The 20000-nt window shown below is 41.9% G+C and overlaps 1 protein-coding gene across 1 annotated transcript in view; it reads right to left on the bottom strand.

Annotated features, from left to right (window-relative positions):
- Window positions 1-5040, bottom strand: part of cdkal1 (CDK5 regulatory subunit associated protein 1-like 1) — a 44422-nt gene extending 39382 nt beyond the window's left edge. Inside the window, exons 1-3 of the mRNA NM_200627.1 lie at window positions 4929-5040; window positions 4253-4410; window positions 3857-3969 (exon numbers count right to left, since the gene is read on the bottom strand). Coding sequence (NP_956921.1) covers window positions 3857-3969; window positions 4253-4410 — 271 coding nt within the window. The 5' untranslated portion in view covers window positions 4929-5040. The remainder of the gene's footprint in view (window positions 1-3856; window positions 3970-4252; window positions 4411-4928) is intronic.
- Window positions 5041-20000: the final 14960 nt, after the last annotated feature.

Below are 20000 nucleotides of genomic sequence, written 5' to 3'. Positions count from 1 at the left end.
AACCCGCTAAACAGCAGCCGCTGACCACAAACAGGAGCCTGGAGACATGCAGCAGACGCAGACTTCTGAGATCCACTGCTGTCTAATGTTGATTATTATCCATGCTCAAACACTAATCATAGGTGTTATTATAATCCAGCTGAAGGTCACTTCCCCACTTCATTATTGCTGGTGTTTGTCAGAACAGATTTCAGAGAACGCCAGCATTTATAAGGCACATCATAAACGTCTGTACTGTGTTTACTGTGTTCTCCACACTCAGCTGGAACATGCGTCACATCATCAACACACAGCCTGAGTCTGTCAGAAACACAAGACTGACAGATACAACTGATTAAAGACAACGCAAAACCTGTCAATGAGCTAATCAATATGCTAAAGACTTCACAGGCTTCTTGAGGAGAACAGAAGAAGACATTCAGAAGAATATCTCAACATAAAGTGCCAACAATCTACTGTGTGACTGTGGGTTAGCTGTGTTTATATACTGTGTGACTGTGGGTTAGCTGTGTTTATATACTGTGTGACTGTGGGTTATCTGTGTTTATATACTGTGTGACTGTGGGTTAGCTGTGTTTATATACTGTGTGACTGCGGGTTAGCTGTGTTTATATACTGTGTGACCGTGGGTTAGCTGTGTTTATATACTGTGTGACTGCGGGTTAGCTGTGTTTATATACTGTGTGACTGTGGGTTATCTGTGTTTATATACTGTGTGACTGTGGGTTAGCTGTGTTTATATACTGTGTGACTGCGGGTTAGCTGTGTTTATATACTGTGTGACTGTGGGTTATCTGTGTTTATATACTGTGTGACTGTGGGTTAGCTGTGTTTATATACTGTGTGACTGTGGGTTAGCTGTGTTTATATACTGTGTGACCGTGGGTTAGCTGTGTTTATATACTGTGTGACTGTGGGTTATCTGTGTTTATATACTGTGTGACTGTGGGTTAGCTGTGTTTATATACTGTGTGACTGTGGGTTAGCTGTGTTTATATACTGTGTGACTGTGGGTTATCTGTGTTTATATACTGTGTGACTGTGGGTTAGCTGTGTTTATGTACTGTGTGACTGTGGGTTAGCTGTGTTTATATACTGTGTGACTGCGGGTTAGCTGTGTTTATATACTGTGTGACTGCGGGTTAGCTGTGTTTATATACTGTGTGACTGTGGGTTAGCTGTGTTTATATACTGTGTGACTGTGGGTTAGCTGTGTTTATATACTGTGACTGCGGGTTAGCTGTGTTTATGTACTGTGTGACTGTGGGTTAGCTGTGTTTATATACTGTGTGACTGCGGGTTAGCTGTGTTTATATACTGTGTGACTGCGGGTTAGCTGTGTTTATATACTGTGTGACTGCGGGTTAGCTGTGTTTATATACTGTGTGACTGTGGGTTAGCTGTGTTTATATACTGTGTGACTGTGGGTTAGCTGTGTTTATATACTGTGACTGCGGGTTAGCTGTGTTTATGTACTGTGTGACTGTGGGTTAGCTGTGTTTATATACTGTGTGACTGCGGGTTAGCTGTGTTTATATACTGTGTGACTGTGGGTTAGCTGTGTTTATGTACTGTGTGACTGTGGGTTAGCTGTGTTTATATACTGTGTGACTGCGGGTTAGCTGTGTTTATATACTGTGTGACTGCGGGTTAGCTGTGTTTATATACTGTGTGACTGCGGGTTAGCTGTGTTTATGTACTGTGTGACTGCGGGTTAGCTGTGTTTATATACTGTGTGACTGCGGGTTAGCTGTGTGTTTATATACGGTGTGACTGCGGGTTAGCTGTGTTTATATATTGCTATTGTGTGACTAGATCATTTAAGCGAGGTACGAAGAACGGACCCCGGGTTAGCTGTGTGTTTATATACTGTGTGACCCCAGGTTAGCTGTGTGTTTATATACTGTGTGACCCCAGGTTAGCTGTGTGTTTATATACTGTGTGACCCCAGGTTAGCTGTGTGTTTATATACTGTGTGACTGCGGGTTAGCTGTGTGTTTATATACTGTGTGACTGTGTGTAATGATGTGCAGCTGTAGTGAAGCTGCTGTGGAGCAGTAGTGATTGGGAGTGCTACACAATTAAACTGGAACTGAATGCTATTAAATCTCAGTAGTTTGGTCTGACACTAGGGATGTCCCGATACAACGTTTTAACTTCCGATATGATACCGATATTGCAGCCTTTAGTACGAAACGATACAATAATCAGCACAAATGATGAATACTTTACTTTTACCTATTTCGTTGAGTGGAATGTGTAAACGGCCAGATCAAACTGAGAACAAAAGTCAGCAACAGTGATTATGAAAAAAAAAATTCAGTATTGGTTGCATAAATGTGAACTTTTTACATAAGAATATATGAATAAAACTAAAGAATAAATGTTAAGACACTGTAAAATATATTAACTGAATAAACAAGAATATATTTTAAAAGTGCAAAATACTAATTAAAGGTCACCTCAGTTATTTATTTTACCATCAGCAAATAGTAGAAACAGCTGAGAGCAGGAACAGAAGAAAAACACAATATTGTTAATTAATCAGCTGCTAAAGGTTGAGTGTCACACACAGCTTCTTGATGAATTTTTGATCCAGTTTTGAGCTGAAATATAACTGTCACACTGGGCAGCAGAAATAAGGAGTTATTGTTATAAGAGGTTGTTAAGTTAATGAAATGTGCAGTATGGTTAGTACAAACACTTACATGATCAGATCTATTTCATCTGTGTTTGCATCATAAGAAGATTATGGCTGTATCAATGTCCCCAAACCTTATTAATTTGAAATTAATACATATTGCACATATTATCTTTAACATAAATATACTAGAGACAGAACTGCAGACTGATGTGCAAAGCTGACACAGTTAATCAGAGCACGCTATCTTTATGCGCTTTTTAAAGAAGAGTTAAACATGGGAATGCCTCTAATTAAAGTTTGCTTCTGCACGAAAGTAACACCATTCTGTCTGTTAAACTGTGATGGCCCTCAGCAACAGAATGATTCTTATTTTTATTTAACAGAAAATTAAAACAACAAAGATGTTTAGAATTTAACCACTTTTACACCCCACTGTTTCTTTTCAGTGTGTTCAAGTAAAAAAGTGAACTAAAAAATAAGAAATCCACTATTTTACTTCTACTATCCATGTGCACCACTGACAGGTCAAATCTGCTCTCTCTCTACTCTTGGTGCTGTTGAGAGATTGAGATGCACTGGTCTGCATATAAAGTAATGCGGAAGCGCAGCTATATTTAGTGAAAGCAGAATCTGTGACATGTTGGTTGGGCCAATTACAAATCCTGGCTGAATGCCATTTTTAAATGCCAAATAGAGGACATGTCTGGGAAAAGTGTATGTATTGTCATCCTAAATAATCAGCTGGATCAGTCTATTTAGTAAAAGGCTTTAGTTTTCTGCGTGTCCTCGCGCTCTTCTTAAAGCTACTAACGGTTACTCAAAGCTACGGTCAGAACGGGTGTTCAGCGCGTCACTGTGGGTCTGCAACAGCAGAGCATGCGAGTCTGTGGCGGAGTATTCTCAGTTTCTCACGCACACAGAACCGGGCCGCTCAGGTAAAGTGCTGTGTGTGGGAAGCGTGAAGAGCATGTTAAATCTTAAAGGGGCTTTGCTAGCAAGCAGTGTTGTAACCCTAACCCATCAGACTGCTTATATCGGAGATTGTTAACGCAGTCTAATATAGTTTTTTGGACTGATATTGGACCTATTTCCCATATCAATATCGTATCAGGACATCCCTATCTGCCACTCTTTGGTCAAGCGTACGTTAAACCTGTGTAATGTGATAAGTGAGAGCAGCCGGTGTTAGTGTGTGGAGCAGTGAATCTGGACCTGTGATCTGGTATCCTGCCACCGCCAGCTGACCCGCCATATACTCTCCATCTGAGCTGTTGTGTGAGCAGCCCCAGGTCTTCAGCCACACCTTCTGCATGCCGGGAATCACACTGAACACACAGCAGAACACACACGGTCATCTACAGGCTCTGTTCTGACTCATGTGAACACACACACACACACACACACACACACACACACACACACACACACACACACACACACGAGTTAATGGCATCAGTACGTAATAACCAAGGATGATCAGTACATGACCGGTATCGAATCCACAGCGTCTGCATCACAGAGCACTGAAGAAACAATTCATTTGGACACCCCTAATGTGTGTGTGTGTGTGTGTGTGTGTGTCTGTCTGTCTGTCTGCATGTGCCTCACCTGTCGGTCTGCATCTGCTCTCCCGTCTCCTGCTTGTGTTTGCGTGCGCGAGGAACCACACTCTTGCGGGCCGCCTGCCGCTGCAGTGGTGTGACGTCAGTGATTCTCACCATATCCTCGATATCATCCACAGCAGTGTCACACACCAACGCCATCATCTGCACACACACACACATGCACACACACACATAATGTATATATATATATATATCTTACACACATATGCATGTAATACACTTCATTAAACCTGCACACACACACACACACACACACACACACCATAGAGGTAAAGTTGGTTTGATATTTGCACATTGTTTCATTTATCAGTCTCTATATTGTTTATGATGTTACTTTGAAAATATGATGGGAATTATCATGCCAGTATGACCTGTACACAACACCAGCATGTCTAATTGACTGTGAACACTGCTGTACTGAGTCATTGGCTGCTAATCTGATTTCCCTATTTAGAATTATCAAAGAATACTTTTCTGACATGACATTATTAAGAAGAAAGTCTGAATATCACAATATAAAACCAACTGTACCTCTGTGTGTGTGTGTGTGTGTGTGTGTGTGTGTGTGTGTGTGTGTGTCAGTCGCCGCTGTCAGCAGTGTATGTCCACGTGTTATTCTTCAGCAACTCCTGATCTACAGCACAGCAGCGCGGACTCACCGGGAAGACGCAATAACAATGGCGCTCGGGAACGGTGAAGAGATCGCGGCAGCTGTGGAGTAACCGTAGAGTTTCCGCTGTTTAACCGGTGCTGCTCGTGTTGTTGTGCTTGTAGAGCGCCATATTGGAATTACACTTTAACCTCTGACGCGCTACGGCAAGCGAGAAGGATAATCCGCTTCCTCCTCCTCCTCCTCCTCCTCCTCCTTCTTCTTCTTCTTCTTCAGATTAAATGGCGAGTTCCAATGTGACTCAATATCGCCACACGTCGTGCTGGAGAGGGAGGGCATTTCAGACCGGGTAAACATCAGACAGAGGAATAAACACTGTAAAATTGCGTGATTTCAACGCTAAAAAGTGTAAAAATGCTACAGTAAAAATCCCAAACCTGGTTAGCAGTATATTTCCTTAATATATACAGAGAATAACTGTAAACTGACTTTCCCAGAATTCCCTGCATGGCACATCCCTTTATGCTGTTTGTTGACATTAATATGCATGTTTTTAGTTGTTTCCTCATCAGTTATTGTACATTATAGAATCGTGTTACATCTAATGTTCATAAACAATGTTTATTTCATCAATGTAATTGTATGCATGTTACCATGTCTGTGTTTAGTAGCTGTGTTCATTACTGTCACATGTAGCAGGTTAATCAACATCATTTTCTAAGATCAGTGGATCAGTATAAAACATCTTTATAAATAACAGTATATGATTGTGACCATGTGAGTTTCTGTTAAATAAACAGATGCATAGATGATGATAATATTCAATACAGTCATTATGCATTGATAATCGATTAAGCCGCAGATGTTCGTTGTGAAAATGAGAATTAACTTTATAGTCTTTGCCGTAATTTTAACAATAAAATACTAACATCCACAGCTATTTTTTTACCTTAAAATTAACACATTTATTTTTTACAGTGTACTCCTGATTCATTTGTTCATTCATTTTCTTGTCGGCTTAGTCCCTTTATTATTCCGGGGTCTCCACAGGTGAATGAACCGCCAACTTATCCAGCACGTTTTTTTACGCAGCTGATGCCCTTCCAGCCGCAACCCAACTCTGGGAAACATCCACACACACTCATTCACACTCACTCATACACTACGGACAACTTAGCCTACCCGATTCACCTGTACTGCAAGTGTTTGGACTGTGGGGAAACCAGAGCACGCGGGAGAAAAGCCACGCAAACGCAGGGAAAACATGCAAACTATACCGGGAGTGTGTCACAAGTTGGATGAATGAAAGTGCAAATACAAAACTAACTTAACCTCAATGGCATGGTGTAGTAATATTTATTAGTATAGCACTTTCACTCCAAACAGTATAATAACAGTGAAAACATTAGACAGCTGCAGAAATGGATTATACTGACATTTACTGTGCATTTACTCATTTAATTCCACCACATAAAACATGTAAAATGTGCAGTCCTGCTATATACAGAGCCAAACATGATAAAAGAGATAATAAAAGAGAGTTTGGCTGGCTCCAGTGTGTTTGAACTCATTCAGATCAGTCAGCATGTCCGCTTTAGGATCCTCTGAGCAGTTTCTGGAAGCAGTGAAGAAACCAGAGCAACATCATGGGAAGCGGAAGAGACCAAATGAAGGGTTTTATTTATTTATTTTACTAAATAGCCTTAATATGTTTACATGGCTGTAGAATATTGTGATATTTCCCCAGTGATGGAAGAAACTAATCTCTCCAAAGCATCAAGTCAACTGATCCAACAATTTCTTTGTAAGACCACTAGCTGATTTTAAGTGTTTGTATGAAACGCCACCCGCTGGCGACCCCTGCTGCTTAATACATGTAAATGCATCAAACTCTGGCCAAAACTGTAAAAGCCCTTGCCAACATGCTGTAAATGTTTATATAAAATGCCAAATGAACATTGATTGGAATCACTCGCTTTTTTAATGTGATCAGTGAACATTCGTGCTGCTAATGAATTTATCATGAAGATAATTGCAAACGCTTAGCCAATATTGCAGATCTGTTTTATCTGTTTAGTTTATTTCATCAAGTTTATTTAATCTTCATCTGTAAGATCATTTATATCATTTACATTTGTTTTTTTCTTTCTAATTAAATCTAATCAATTCTTGATGTTTTATCACATGATATAATATAAAAGTGTAAAAAAAAGTAGTTAGTAATTTTGCAATATCTCATTTAAATTTAAATATTTTATCTTCATATATCGACAGATGTTTGGTGAACAAACTGTTATTTTAATGAATATAACTGTTCAATAAATCTGTTTGGGATTCATGTTTAAAAGGGGCTGTACTCATTTATGCTGAGCACTGTGTGTGTTCGTCTCTCTTTTCACCCCATATTTAAATCTGAAATGAACATATATAAACACGTATCAAATGATTGCTAATAAAATTAAACATACTTATTTTTAATTCTAATAATTGTACAATATATTTAAATAGCCAATAGCATGGAGTGACTGTAAAGCACATTTATTTCAAGCAGAATTGACAATGAAACTAACATATAAATCACTAAGATTAATCTTAGCCTGGTTATTAATCTGCTCTGGAGCTCATGCTAGCTGCAGAGAAAAATTCTCCATATTATCTTAATACAGATTAATGTTATCTGCTTTCAAGCAACTGAGTCAAGGTTAAACTCAGTCAGAATAACCATGTAAGTTTAATACATTATTGTATTTTGGTGCGATATCCCCCAGAGCAGATCAGTCCTCATTTCCAGCAGAAATTGCTTATTAATACAGTTCCAACATTATTTATTGAACCGAGCATGTTATTTCAGGTGATTGAGATGTGTAACTCCCATCATTGTTGAATCAATCACAATATCACATTTCTCATTCACCATTTAGCAAGAAAACAGCTTGTACACAACCTGAACCTGAATTTGATTGTAAGGGACCCCACTAAATCAGCTATACTTCTCAAAAACGGTAACCCCATAAAAACATTTTTATTAGTAATGACAGTTTTTATGTTCAACACCTTTTCTACATAATGTCCAGATTAAAATGCTGAAAAAATGAAAACAAAATATTAAAAAACAACAGAGATATAAGTTATTTAAACTGACCTACAGCACACTCAACAGAGAACAAACGTGATTGGTGCAAAACCACGAATACTAATGAGTCATTTGCATATGGTCTATCCTCTAATAAAACACAATTTTAAAGGTTTTATAAGCTTAAATATGATAATCAAAGTAAGGGAAAACAACCTAGACATCAGATAATCAAATTCTGAATGAAAATATGCAAACAAGAACAAAGAAAAACACAAACAAACAAATGGTCATGAGAACACTCACCACTGCCGAAATGCTGTGTCTCAACACCTGGTCAGTGGCTCAGACTCTCCAATTCTTCAGGGTAATGCTCCCAACGGTTGTCCTTGATAAGGATGATGTCGGTTTGGTTCTTGCATTGCCTTAGGGGAGATGTTTGGTAGAAGCATGATATATCTACAGAGATATATCCGCCAGACTGAACCTCGGCCTGGCCTCTTAATTTTTTTTATATCTAATAATTGGTGGGAGGTCAGGATTATTTCTTTGAATGCTTCTAGTCACATTTGGGCGAGTTCTTTGGTCATCTTGGATTTATGGACTTCCTTGAATGTTGACTGGAAGTATTCTGGAGCAAATCAGCAGGGAGTGAGTAGAAGGCAATGACCAGTTCATGGCCAACTTTGACTCCTGAATCTACCTGTTAGATTCAGCTGACTTGGGCAAGGGCTCTCCTGTTCCCTGGAATTATCTGGGGTCCTGGGGAGCCTGGTCTCTGGATTAGCCAGAGTAGGCCTCATAGAGAAACATCTTCAGACTCTTCTCGGGTGACCTGGGCAACCTTGCGGTGTTAACAAAAGGTCACTTGGGGGAGTGGTAAGTATTCAGCCCCCCTGGGTCCACTTGGACAGCACGCAGGGACGGTGGCCTTGGGTGAATGGCCTTGAATGAAGCCCAGTCTTCTACTGGTGATTAGCACCTCCACACAACAGCACATTGTGCATCAACACCACCTACACCAGTCATTCGAGATCTTTTCAAAAAGTCATCAATTCAAACATGAGATCTACTGAGGATTTGTAACTCCAGAATTTACTAGGATTAAGGTTGAGTAATGTTAGTACTTCCATAGGGACACTTTAAAATGCCAAATCTCAAATTATAACCTTACAACTTTTCAGAATGACCAGATTTTCCCTCTTTAAGATCCATTATTTCCATGGGAAGATTTAAAATATTTATTCTTCTAAAACTTCTAACCCAGAACTTTTCAGGAAAAAAAAAAACCCTACATGCCTTCTTCAGAACATCTAGTGTAAATGGCTGGTTTCAAAAATAAGATCTTCTGTAACTCCTCGAACATCTAACCCTAGAACCTCTCAGTGAAAGTAACCACACCTCACTTTTACAATCTCAATTTATGGGAATATTGGAACCTATAGACCTCTTCACCTATAAATAAACTTTACCGGTTCCAGTTTCCTCTTAAAAATCTCAAATTTAAATGATAATGTATCAAGAATTCCTTTTGGTAGTGAGAACCCTTTCAAAAACAAAAGCCCTCACTTTAAGGCTTTAACTTAAGCAATGAAAATCACAGTTTGCTTCTATTGTGAAATTTTTTTTATTTTATTTTTCTTTCCACATAGCGTGATTGTAGAGGTTTACAACTACACAATGGCATAGACGGTACACCTATTTCCAAAATTTATTGTCAGACAGTACTCCATGACATTTGCAGTGGTCTCATAATAAAGTTAACCCTTTGGGAGATATTTCTGATGACTGGTTTAAAATCTGTTCAGAACCTTAAAACTGAGCATACTTTGCCCAGCAGCTACTTTATGAGGTTTATTCACATTAAATCAGCTCTTTGGGCAGCTCAGTGCTCCGGGCTTATGGGTTACCTTGGAAATCTCTCAACGACCTATTCACTCATTGCATAAATGAATTCTTCCTTCTTTGGAATCTCCCTTATCTGCTTCAGTTTCTTGAACATTCATACAAACTTCTATCTATTATAACTGTTCGGGCTAAGGATCTTTGAGGATGTGCATGCTTTTTCACATCAGGTATGAGGTTTAAATCAGCTCTGTTTTCAGAGATTAATTTCGGTGTTTAATTTTCACTGCTGAAAGTCCAAACAATGAAGAGAATCCATCCATGCTCAACTACACAAGCCCCAAACCAAGCAAGCCAGTTTGCCAACCGATCAAAGTAAAGGGGGAAAAATAACCTCAAACCAGGCTCAGTTGGGCATGACCATTTCTCTCTTTGGCCAAACTTCCTGTACAGAGCTGCAGTCTAGCCACCGGAGGCTGGAGAATGGTGGACATTTATTGTGGAGAAGCTGTAGATGGGAGAGGTCACCGGCTGGTGTACAGACTGACCCTTCAGGATCAATATGTAGACTCGTGGGTCACTTTAGAGTCTTAAAGGAATCAATCTCATGCTCTGATACACTAGGAGCTCCCTCAAATACTGCGCAGCTAAGGCATTGAGGGCTTTGTAGGTAAACAATAACATTGTAAATTAAATATTTAATAGGGAGTCAATGCCCTGATGAAAGAACTAGAGTACTGTGATTTCTTAGTTCTAGAAAGCACTCTAGCAGCTGCAATTTGAACCAGCTGCAGTTTGTTAATGAGGCCAGCAGGGCAACCGCCTAGTAACTCATTACAGTAGTCTAACCGAGAGGTCATGAAAGCATGAATAAGCTTTTCTGCATCAGTTATTGATAGCTTGTCAAAGTTTGGCAACATTAAGATGAAGAAATTGAGGTTTGCAGATGCTTAATCTGGCCTTACACGGGTTGCTGTCAGAAATAGCCCCCAAATTACTGACTGAAGATGAGGACTAGGTTAGGGCACACTTGTCAGCTCTACAAAGTTGACCAATCACAGCTTGCTCTATTCATTGAGGTGTGTATCAGTGTCTGACTGCCACAGCATGGGCTATGTGGCCATGCACAGGTTGTGCTGAAGCATACTTGTGTGCTTGATGCAGAAGTGTAAATACACCTTTAGGAGTGCTGTTTCTGTGCTATGAGATTTCTCTACATCCAGATTAAAATTTTTCATAAACTTTAGCTGCTTTTCCACTCATGCTGAATTGTTCTCTAAATGGAACTGCTCCATTTTGTGCCAAACTGGGCCAGGCAGCACTAATACGGCTTTATTTTCCACTCATGCTGCAACAGCTCCTTGAAACATTACACAACCCATCAGTAGTTGCCTTTTAATGCAATGTAAACCGCTCCCTTTGTTCAATTAAACTCAATAGCTGAAAAACTTCAAGTTAATAAAAAACAAAAACAAACAAGTGAGTAAACGCTGCAATGCCATTCTATCATATTGGGGTGCTGCATATAGGTACATGTCACAGCACCTTTTTTAGAGGTCGTATGTTGCGCGCCAACATCTTATCTGGAGGGGAAATGACAAATGTAACAATTGAAATGTTTGCAGGGGAATAAACTCATTTAAGATCTCTGAACATGACAAAATTAAACTATGATAATGCAACAGTGCATTTGTATTACAATAGCAGAAATATATTTTGGATGGGCCTTGTCAAAAGTGAGCGGGCACTTTAACTAATGGCACTACACTATAAGTTGATTATATAACATTTTACCTTTTTGATGGTAAAATATAACCTTTTAAACCAGTGGTGTCAAACTCAATTCCTGGAGGGCAGAAGCCCTGCACAGTTTAGTTCCAACCCTTCAACACACTTACCTGTAGGTTTCAAACAACTCTGAAGGACTCAATTAGTTTGATCAGTTTAGTTCCAACCGTAATTAAACACCTATTCAGAGCTGCGGCCCTTTTGGAACTGAGTTTGACACGTGTTAAACAATGACTTAAGTATTAAAACATTAAATAATGAACGCAGCAAGTGAAATAAACTAATGTGAAAGGATAGAAAGCACTATTTATCAGCTTGACATTTTTAGAAAGTCTTTGCATAGCTACCCAGTATATATTAAAGATCAGGGGATAAAACAACAAATGTTACACAGCCCCAAACTATTAAAACTTGTGTATAACTGAATCATATAATGGCCTACAGCTGAAATGCTGAAAATTGCTCATTTATTAACATGTCAAAACAGTGATTATTTTGAGAGCACTACCGACAATTATTATGTGACAAGTTTAGAGCATATATAGACTAAGAAATCATGCAACGGTACCTTGGACAGCAGTGCCACTCTGTAAAGCCAAAGAATCAAAAAAATGAATGAAAAGTCAAAAAAATGATTGAAAATTGACTTTCTACCATAGGCTTCGATGATAAGCATTTCTTATTTGCTTTATTCGATGCGCAGCAGGAAAAAGTCTCAGTGCATGTAGTCATTGGTTTAATTCTCTCCTGGATCAGAGCGAGATTTGTGCTACTAAATACAGTGCTGCATGCAATAAACTTGCGTCAGTCAGGCGAATTAAAGGTCTTAAATGCTCAGGATGTCAATCAAATTACTAAACTCACCATTAATAAAATAATAGGCCATTTCACTATTTTAGAAGACTGGTTAGAAAAACCATGTATAAAGTCCATGAAATAACGGAGTTATTCACTTCTCTTCCAGAGACTGCTCTATGGTTTAAACCCTTTTAAAACTATTGTTAGACCAGGCAGCACTAATACGGTTTTATTTTCCACTCATGCTGCAATAGCTCTTTGAAACCTTACACAACACATCAGTAGTTGCCTTTAATTCAGTGTAAACCGCTCCCTGTTCAATTAAACTTAATAGCTGAGAACTTTCATAAGGGGAATAAAAGTATTTAAGATTTCTGAACTTGACATAAAATTAAACTATGATAATGCAACAGTAGTGCATTTGTATTACAATAGCAGAAATATATTTTGGATGGCCTTGTCAAAAGTGAGCGGACACTTTAATGGCACTCAACTGTAATTTTTACAATCTATAAGTTGATTATATAACATGAAACATTTTGATGGTAAAATATAACCTTTTAAACCAGGGGTGTCAACTAGATTCCTGGAGGGCTGAAGCCCTCTACAGTTTAGTTCCAACACTTACCTGTAGGTTTCAAACAAGCCTGAAGAACTCAATTAGTTTGATCAGGTGTTTTTAATTAGGGTTTGAAGTAAACTGTGCCGAGCTGCGGCCCTTTTGGAACGGAGTTTGACACTTGTTAAACAATGGCTGTTAAGTATTCAAACATTAAATAATGAATGCAGCAGGTGAAATAAACAAATGTGAAAATGCATCATGATTTAAAGCACTATTTATCAGCTTTACATTTTTAGAAAATTTTTGCATGGGTACCCAGTATATATAAAAGATCAGGGAACAAAACACAAACGTTACACAGACTCATAAATGTCAAACTTCTGTATAACTGAATCATTTAATGACCTACTGCTGAAAATTGCTCTAACATGTCAAACCTAGTGATTTTAAGAGCAATACCAACTTGATTTAAATTCATTCATTTGACTAGTTTATTAGAGCATATATAGACTAAGAAATCATACAACAGTACCTTGGACAGCAGTGTTTAATTATTGAAAGTTGACTTTCTACCATAGGCTTTGATACGCATTTCTTATTTGCTTTATTCGATGCGCAGCAGGAAAAAGTCTCAGTGCATGTAGTCATTGGTTTAATTCTCTTCTGGATCAGAGCGAGATTTGTGCTACCAAATACAGTGCTGCATGCAATAAACTTGCATTAGTCAGGCGAATGAAAGGTCTCAATTGCTTCATGTCAATCATTATTAAACTCTCATCTATAAAATAGGCTATTTGATTATTTTAGATGACTTGTTGGATAAAATACCATGTATAAAATAAGTCAATGAAATAACTGAGTTCTGAGTTATTCACTTCTCTTCCAGAGACTGCTCTATGGTTTAAACCCTTTTAAACTATTGTCTGACCTGTATAAATTGCTTATATTGAATTGTGTTTACTTGTTGATGTCTGGCTAGCATGCTTCTGAGCCAGCTGTGGTAGCTTGGTAACCACCCTGACATCAACACTAGAATTTATTGGCACAGTTAAGCACGGTTGTCTAACCATGCTTGCAATTCCAGGCTGAGAACAGTTTGTAATCGTGCTACATGGTTCCAGGCTCAGTGGAGAAACAACTGTAACTGTACTGAAGGGTTCTTACAAAGGTTTGGCATGATAGTGGGAAAGCAGTTATTTCTTTTTAGTTGAGCAGATGACATTTTTATAGTATCTTTGATAAATTGGACTATCAAACCTGCTTTTTAAAATTTAGCATTAAGCAGTTTTTTTTTTAAAGAGGCTTGGTGACTGCTATTATAAATTTTAGGAACTAATTCTAAAAGTAGGGATGAATTAAACATCGAACTATTCTTGGATCATCTTTATTACCCAGCATTTTGAATGGTGTATCTACTTTTTCTGTACTGGAATATTGCCGTGACCCATACACGTGACCACAATGGTTTCTTTTTTTTTTTCTTTGCTTTTTAGATGTTTAGATTAAGCTTGGATCTATATAAAGGGGAGAATGAAATGGCAATTAAATCTTAACCTAAAAATTAACCTAACCGTACGTTCACACCGAAAGCGGCGAGAGCGTCAAAGTAGCCGGAAGTCATTCATTTTCAATGAGAGCCGGCGGCGAGGAGCAGCGCGGCGCGTCTTCGCCGGCGTGAGCGTCGAGGAGAGTTGAAATGAAGTCAACTTTATGGTAATGAGCTATGACGCGTTTCGGCGGCAGGCAATCAGAATGAAGACGTCCACCGCTTGATAGAAGTTCAGGGAACACAGACCTGTGAACTTTGGTTCCGACCACAGTTGTTCCCAAGGGTTTGATTATTGCGGTCGCCGGATTTCCAATTATTTCCAATTTTTTCCTACAGGAACATACATTAAATAAGTTACTGGCGAGTTACTGATGTTCATTAATGATATATAAATTTATCTTAAAGCGGGAATCTCACGCGAGGTGACAGTACAAAACAGTACTGCTGCTTCAGGATATTTCAGACAAATGGACACATATTGGATAAATAGAGCAAAGCCACACCACACGCAACTTGATCTTCCATTGTTGTATGAATTTGATAAGAAGTGCGCAACATTTTCACGCTAGAAACATGTTTTATGCAGGAATGTAACTGATATGCTGCAACGGCTCCTTTAAATATGAGATCAATGTAGCGAGTTTTGACGCTCTCGCCGCCGGAGCTGAAAGCAGAGAGCGTTGTCGCCAGGGCGGCCAGAGCGACCTTGGACGCTCTCGCCGCTTTCGTTGTGAACGTACGGTAACTCTTTGCTCACCTGTGTCCTGTCCCATATGGACTGTGTGGATGGACTCAAGACTTGTGTGTGTGTGTGTGTGAACCTGAAGCCCAGAAAGGCTGGGAGTGCATGACCTAAAAAGGTCTAACATCCTTAGTTTCCTCATTAAGAAGCAAGTAGAAAAAATATAGCAGCAAATATGGCCTAACATCAGCAGTAACTAAATTAATGTGGATGAAACGGCCCTAACCAACTCCCACCCCTAAACCGAAAGCTTGGCATGTATTTGGATCATGTTCATACTTTTTTTTTAATAAATTGTAACTGCACTAACCCAACCAAAAGGGGTTTGTTTATTCGGATCATTTTAATGTCAGATCATCTATTGGATCTTTTGTGTGTAAGTTTCATCTGTATCAACATCTTGGTCATCTGGATTTCCTTAGTGCAACCTTTTGAAAACTGTCATCAGTTTAACAATCCTTTTATCTCTTTGAACACCAGCCTGTTATCTTGGATTAATGTCTTTTTCTTGGATGCTATGTCAGTTGCATCATTTCCATCCACACACCAATCATAGATCTTTCACAAAGATTGCTCAATATTCAGGTCTTTCTTGCATTGTCTTAACCAGATTTTGAATCCACTTCATCCTACTTTTTTGTAGATCAGAATATACCACTGTCTTACACCTAACACTAACCACAAGGGTTTCTTAACCAATCCTAACTGAACTGCTCAAGCAACAAATCATTTCTTAAAGCATTGAAGAAAAATTGACTAAACCATGTCTACCCTTAAGTCAAACCTAATTGTAAATAACAACCTTCCCTCAAACTTAACCCTAAAACCAGATGTTTTGTAACTGAAGAACATTAAATTTAACACATCCTAAAACAAAATCTGGTCAATTATCAAGTTGAGAACATTACCTCTACTAAACTTTACCTCAAATAAACTGATTTAGTAATTAATTATTAATATATTAATATATTGTAATATATTGTAATATATTGTAATATATAAATGTAGAGCGAACTAGGGGTAGAGCGAACTAGGGGTAGAGCGAACTAGGGGTAGAGCGAACTAGGGGTAGAGCGAACTAGGGGTAGAGCGAACTAGGGGTAGAGCGAACTAGGGGTAGAGCGAACTAGGGGTAGAGCGAACTAGGGGTAGAGCGAACTAGGGGTAGAGCGAACTAGGGGTAGAGCGAACTAGGGGTAGAGCGAACTAGGGGTAGAGCGAACTAGGGGTAGAGCGAACTAGGGGTAGAGCGAACTAGGGGTAGAGCGAACTAGGGGTAGAGCGAACTAGGGGTAGAGCGAACTAGGGGTAGAGCGAACTAGGGGTAGAGCGAACTAGGGGTAGAGCGAACTAGGGGTAGAGCGAACTAGGGGTAGAGCGAACTAGGGGTAGAGCGAACTAGGGGTAGAGCGAACTAGGGGTAGAGCGAACTAGGGGTAGAGCGAACTAGGGGTAGAGCGAACTAGGGGTAGAGCGAACTAGGGGTAGAGCGAACTAGGGGTAGAGCGAACTAGGGGTAGAGCGAACTAGGGGTAGAGCGAACTAGGGGTAGAGCGAACTAGGGGTAGAGCGAACTAGGGGTAGAGCGAACTAGGGGTAGAGCGAACTAGGGGTAGAGCGAACTAGGGGTAGAGCGAACTAGGGGTAGAGCGAACTAGGGGTAGAGCGAACTAGGGGTAGAGCGAACTAGGGGTAGAGCGAACTAGGGGTAGAGCGAACTAGGGGTAGAGCGAACTAGGGGTAGAGCGAACTAGGGGTAGAGCGAACTAGGGGTAGAGCGAACTAGGGGTAGAGCGAACTAGGGGTAGAGCGAACTAGGGGTAGAGCGAACTAGGGGTAGAGCGAACTAGGGGTAGAGCGAACTAGGGGTAGAGCGAACTAGGGGTAGAGCGAACTAGGGGTAGAGCGAACTAGGGGTAGAGCGAACTAGGGGTAGAGCGAACTAGGGGTAGAGCGAACTAGGGGTAGAGCGAACTAGGGGTAGAGCGAACTAGGGGTAGAGCGAACTAGGGGTAGAGCGAACTAGGGGTAGAGCGAACTAGGGGTAGAGCGAACTAGGGGTAGAGCGAACTAGGGGTAGAGCGAACTAGGGGTAGAGCGAACTAGGGGTAGAGCGAACTAGGGGTAGAGCGAACTAGGGGTAGAGCGAACTAGGGGTAGAGCGAACTAGGGGTAGAGCGAACTAGGGGTAGAGCGAACTAGGGGTAGAGCGAACTAGGGGTAGAGCGAACTAGGGGTAGAGCGAACTAGGGGTAGAGCGAACTAGGGGTAGAGCGAACTAGGGGTAGAGCGAACTAGGGGTAGAGCGAACTAGGGGTAGAGCGAACTAGGGGTAGAGCGAACTAGGGGTAGAGCGAACTAGGGGTAGAGCGAACTAGGGGTAGAGCGAACTAGGGGTAGAGCGAACTAGGGGTAGAGCGAACTAGGGGTAGAGCGAACTAGGGGTAGAGCGAACTAGGGGTAGAGCGAACTAGGGGTAGAGCGAACTAGGGGTAGAGCGAACTAGGGGTAGAGCGAACTAGGGGTAGAGCGAACTAGGGGTAGAGCGAACTAGGGGTAGAGCGAACTAGGGGTAGAGCGAACTAGGGGTAGAGCGAACTAGGGGTAGAGCGAACTAGGGGTAGAGCGAACTAGGGGTAGAGCGAACTAGGGGTAGAGCGAACTAGGGGTAGAGCGAACTAGGGGTAGAGCGAACTAGGGGTAGAGCGAACTAGGGGTAGAGCGAACTAGGGGTAGAGCGAACTAGGGGTAGAGCGAACTAGGGGTAGAGCGAACTAGGGGTAGAGCGAACTAGGGGTAGAGCGAACTAGGGGTAGAGCGAACTAGGGGTAGAGCGAACTAGGGGTAGAGCGAACTAGGGGTAGAGCGAACTAGGGGTAGAGCGAACTAGGGGTAGAGCGAACTAGGGGTAGAGCGAACTAGGGGTAGAGCGAACTAGGGGTAGAGCGAACTAGGGGTAGAGCGAACTAGGGGTAGAGCGAACTAGGGGTAGAGCGAACTAGGGGTAGAGCGAACTAGGGGTAGAGCGAACTAGGGGTAGAGCGAACTAGGGGTAGAGCGAACTAGGGGTAGAGCGAACTAGGGGTAGAGCGAACTAGGGGTAGAGCGAACTAGGGGTAGAGCGAACTAGGGGTAGAGCGAACTAGGGGTAGAGCGAACTAGGGGTAGAGCGAACTAGGGGTAGAGCGAACTAGGGGTAGAGCGAACTAGGGGTAGAGCGAACTAGGGGTAGAGCGAACTAGGGGTAGAGCGAACTAGGGGTAGAGCGAACTAGGGGTAGAGCGAACTAGGGGTAGAGCGAACTAGGGGTAGAGCGAACTAGGGGTAGAGCGAACTAGGGGTAGAGCGAACTAGGGGTAGAGCGAACTAGGGGTAGAGCGAACTAGGGGTAGAGCGAACTAGGGGTAGAGCGAACTAGGGGTAGAGCGAACTAGGGGTAGAGCGAACTAGGGGTAGAGCGAACTAGGGGTAGAGCGAACTAGGGGTAGAGCGAACTAGGGGTAGAGCGAACTAGGGGTAGAGCGAACTAGGGGTAGAGCGAACTAGGGGTAGAGCGAACTAGGGGTAGAGCGAACTAGGGGTAGAGCGAACTAGGGGTAGAGCGAACTAGGGGTAGAGCGAACTAGGGGTAGAGCGAACTAGGGGTAGAGCGAACTAGGGGTAGAGCGAACTAGGGGTAGAGCGAACTAGGGGTAGAGCGAACTAGGGGTAGAGCGAACTAGGGGTAGAGCGAACTAGGGGTAGAGCGAACTAGGGGTAGAGCGAACTAGGGGTAGAGCGAACTAGGGGTAGAGCGAACTAGGGGTAGAGCGAACTAGGGGTAGAGCGAACTAGGGGTAGAGCGAACTAGGGGTAGAGCGAACTAGGGGTAGAGCGAACTAGGGGTAGAGCGAACTAGGGGTAGAGCGAACTAGGGGTAGAGCGAACTAGGGGTAGAGCGAACTAGGGGTAGAGCGAACTAGGGGTAGAGCGAACTAGGGGTAGAGCGAACTAGGGGTAGAGCGAACTAGGGGTAGAGCGAACTAGGGGTAGAGCGAACTAGGGGTAGAGCGAACTAGGGGTAGAGCGAACTAGGGGTAGAGCGAACTAGGGGTAGAGCGAACTAGGGGTAGAGCGAACTAGGGGTAGAGCGAACTAGGGGTAGAGCGAACTAGGGGTAGAGCGAACTAGGGGTAGAGCGAACTAGGGGTAGAGCGAACTAGGGGTAGAGCGAACTAGGGGTAGAGCGAACTAGGGGTAGAGCGAACTAGGGGTAGAGCGAACTAGGGGTAGAGCGAACTAGGGGTAGAGCGAACTAGGGGTAGAGCGAACTAGGGGTAGAGCGAACTAGGGGTAGAGCGAACTAGGGGTAGAGCGAACTAGGGGTAGAGCGAACTAGGGGTAGAGCGAACTAGGGGTAGAGCGAACTAGGGGTAGAGCGAACTAGGGGTAGAGCGAACTAGGGGTAGAGCGAACTAGGGGTAGAGCGAACTAGGGGTAGAGCGAACTAGGGGTAGAGCGAACTAGGGGTAGAGCGAACTAGGGGTAGAGCGAACTAGGGGTAGAGCGAACTAGGGGTAGAGCGAACTAGGGGTAGAGCGAACTAGGGGTAGAGCGAACTAGGGGTAGAGCGAACTAGGGGTAGAGCGAACTAGGGGTAGAGCGAACTAGGGGTAGAGCGAACTAGGGGTAGAGCGAACTAGGGGTAGAGCGAACTAGGGGTAGAGCGAACTAGGGGTAGAGCGAACTAGGGGTAGAGCGAACTAGGGGTAGAGCGAACTAGGG

Source organism: Danio rerio, chromosome 16 (assembly GCF_049306965.1).
Source record: "Danio rerio strain Tuebingen ecotype United States chromosome 16, GRCz12tu, whole genome shotgun sequence".
Lineage (NCBI taxonomy): Eukaryota > Metazoa > Chordata > Actinopteri > Cypriniformes > Danionidae > Danio > Danio rerio.
This window is presented reverse-complemented; position numbering and strand designations above follow the sequence as displayed.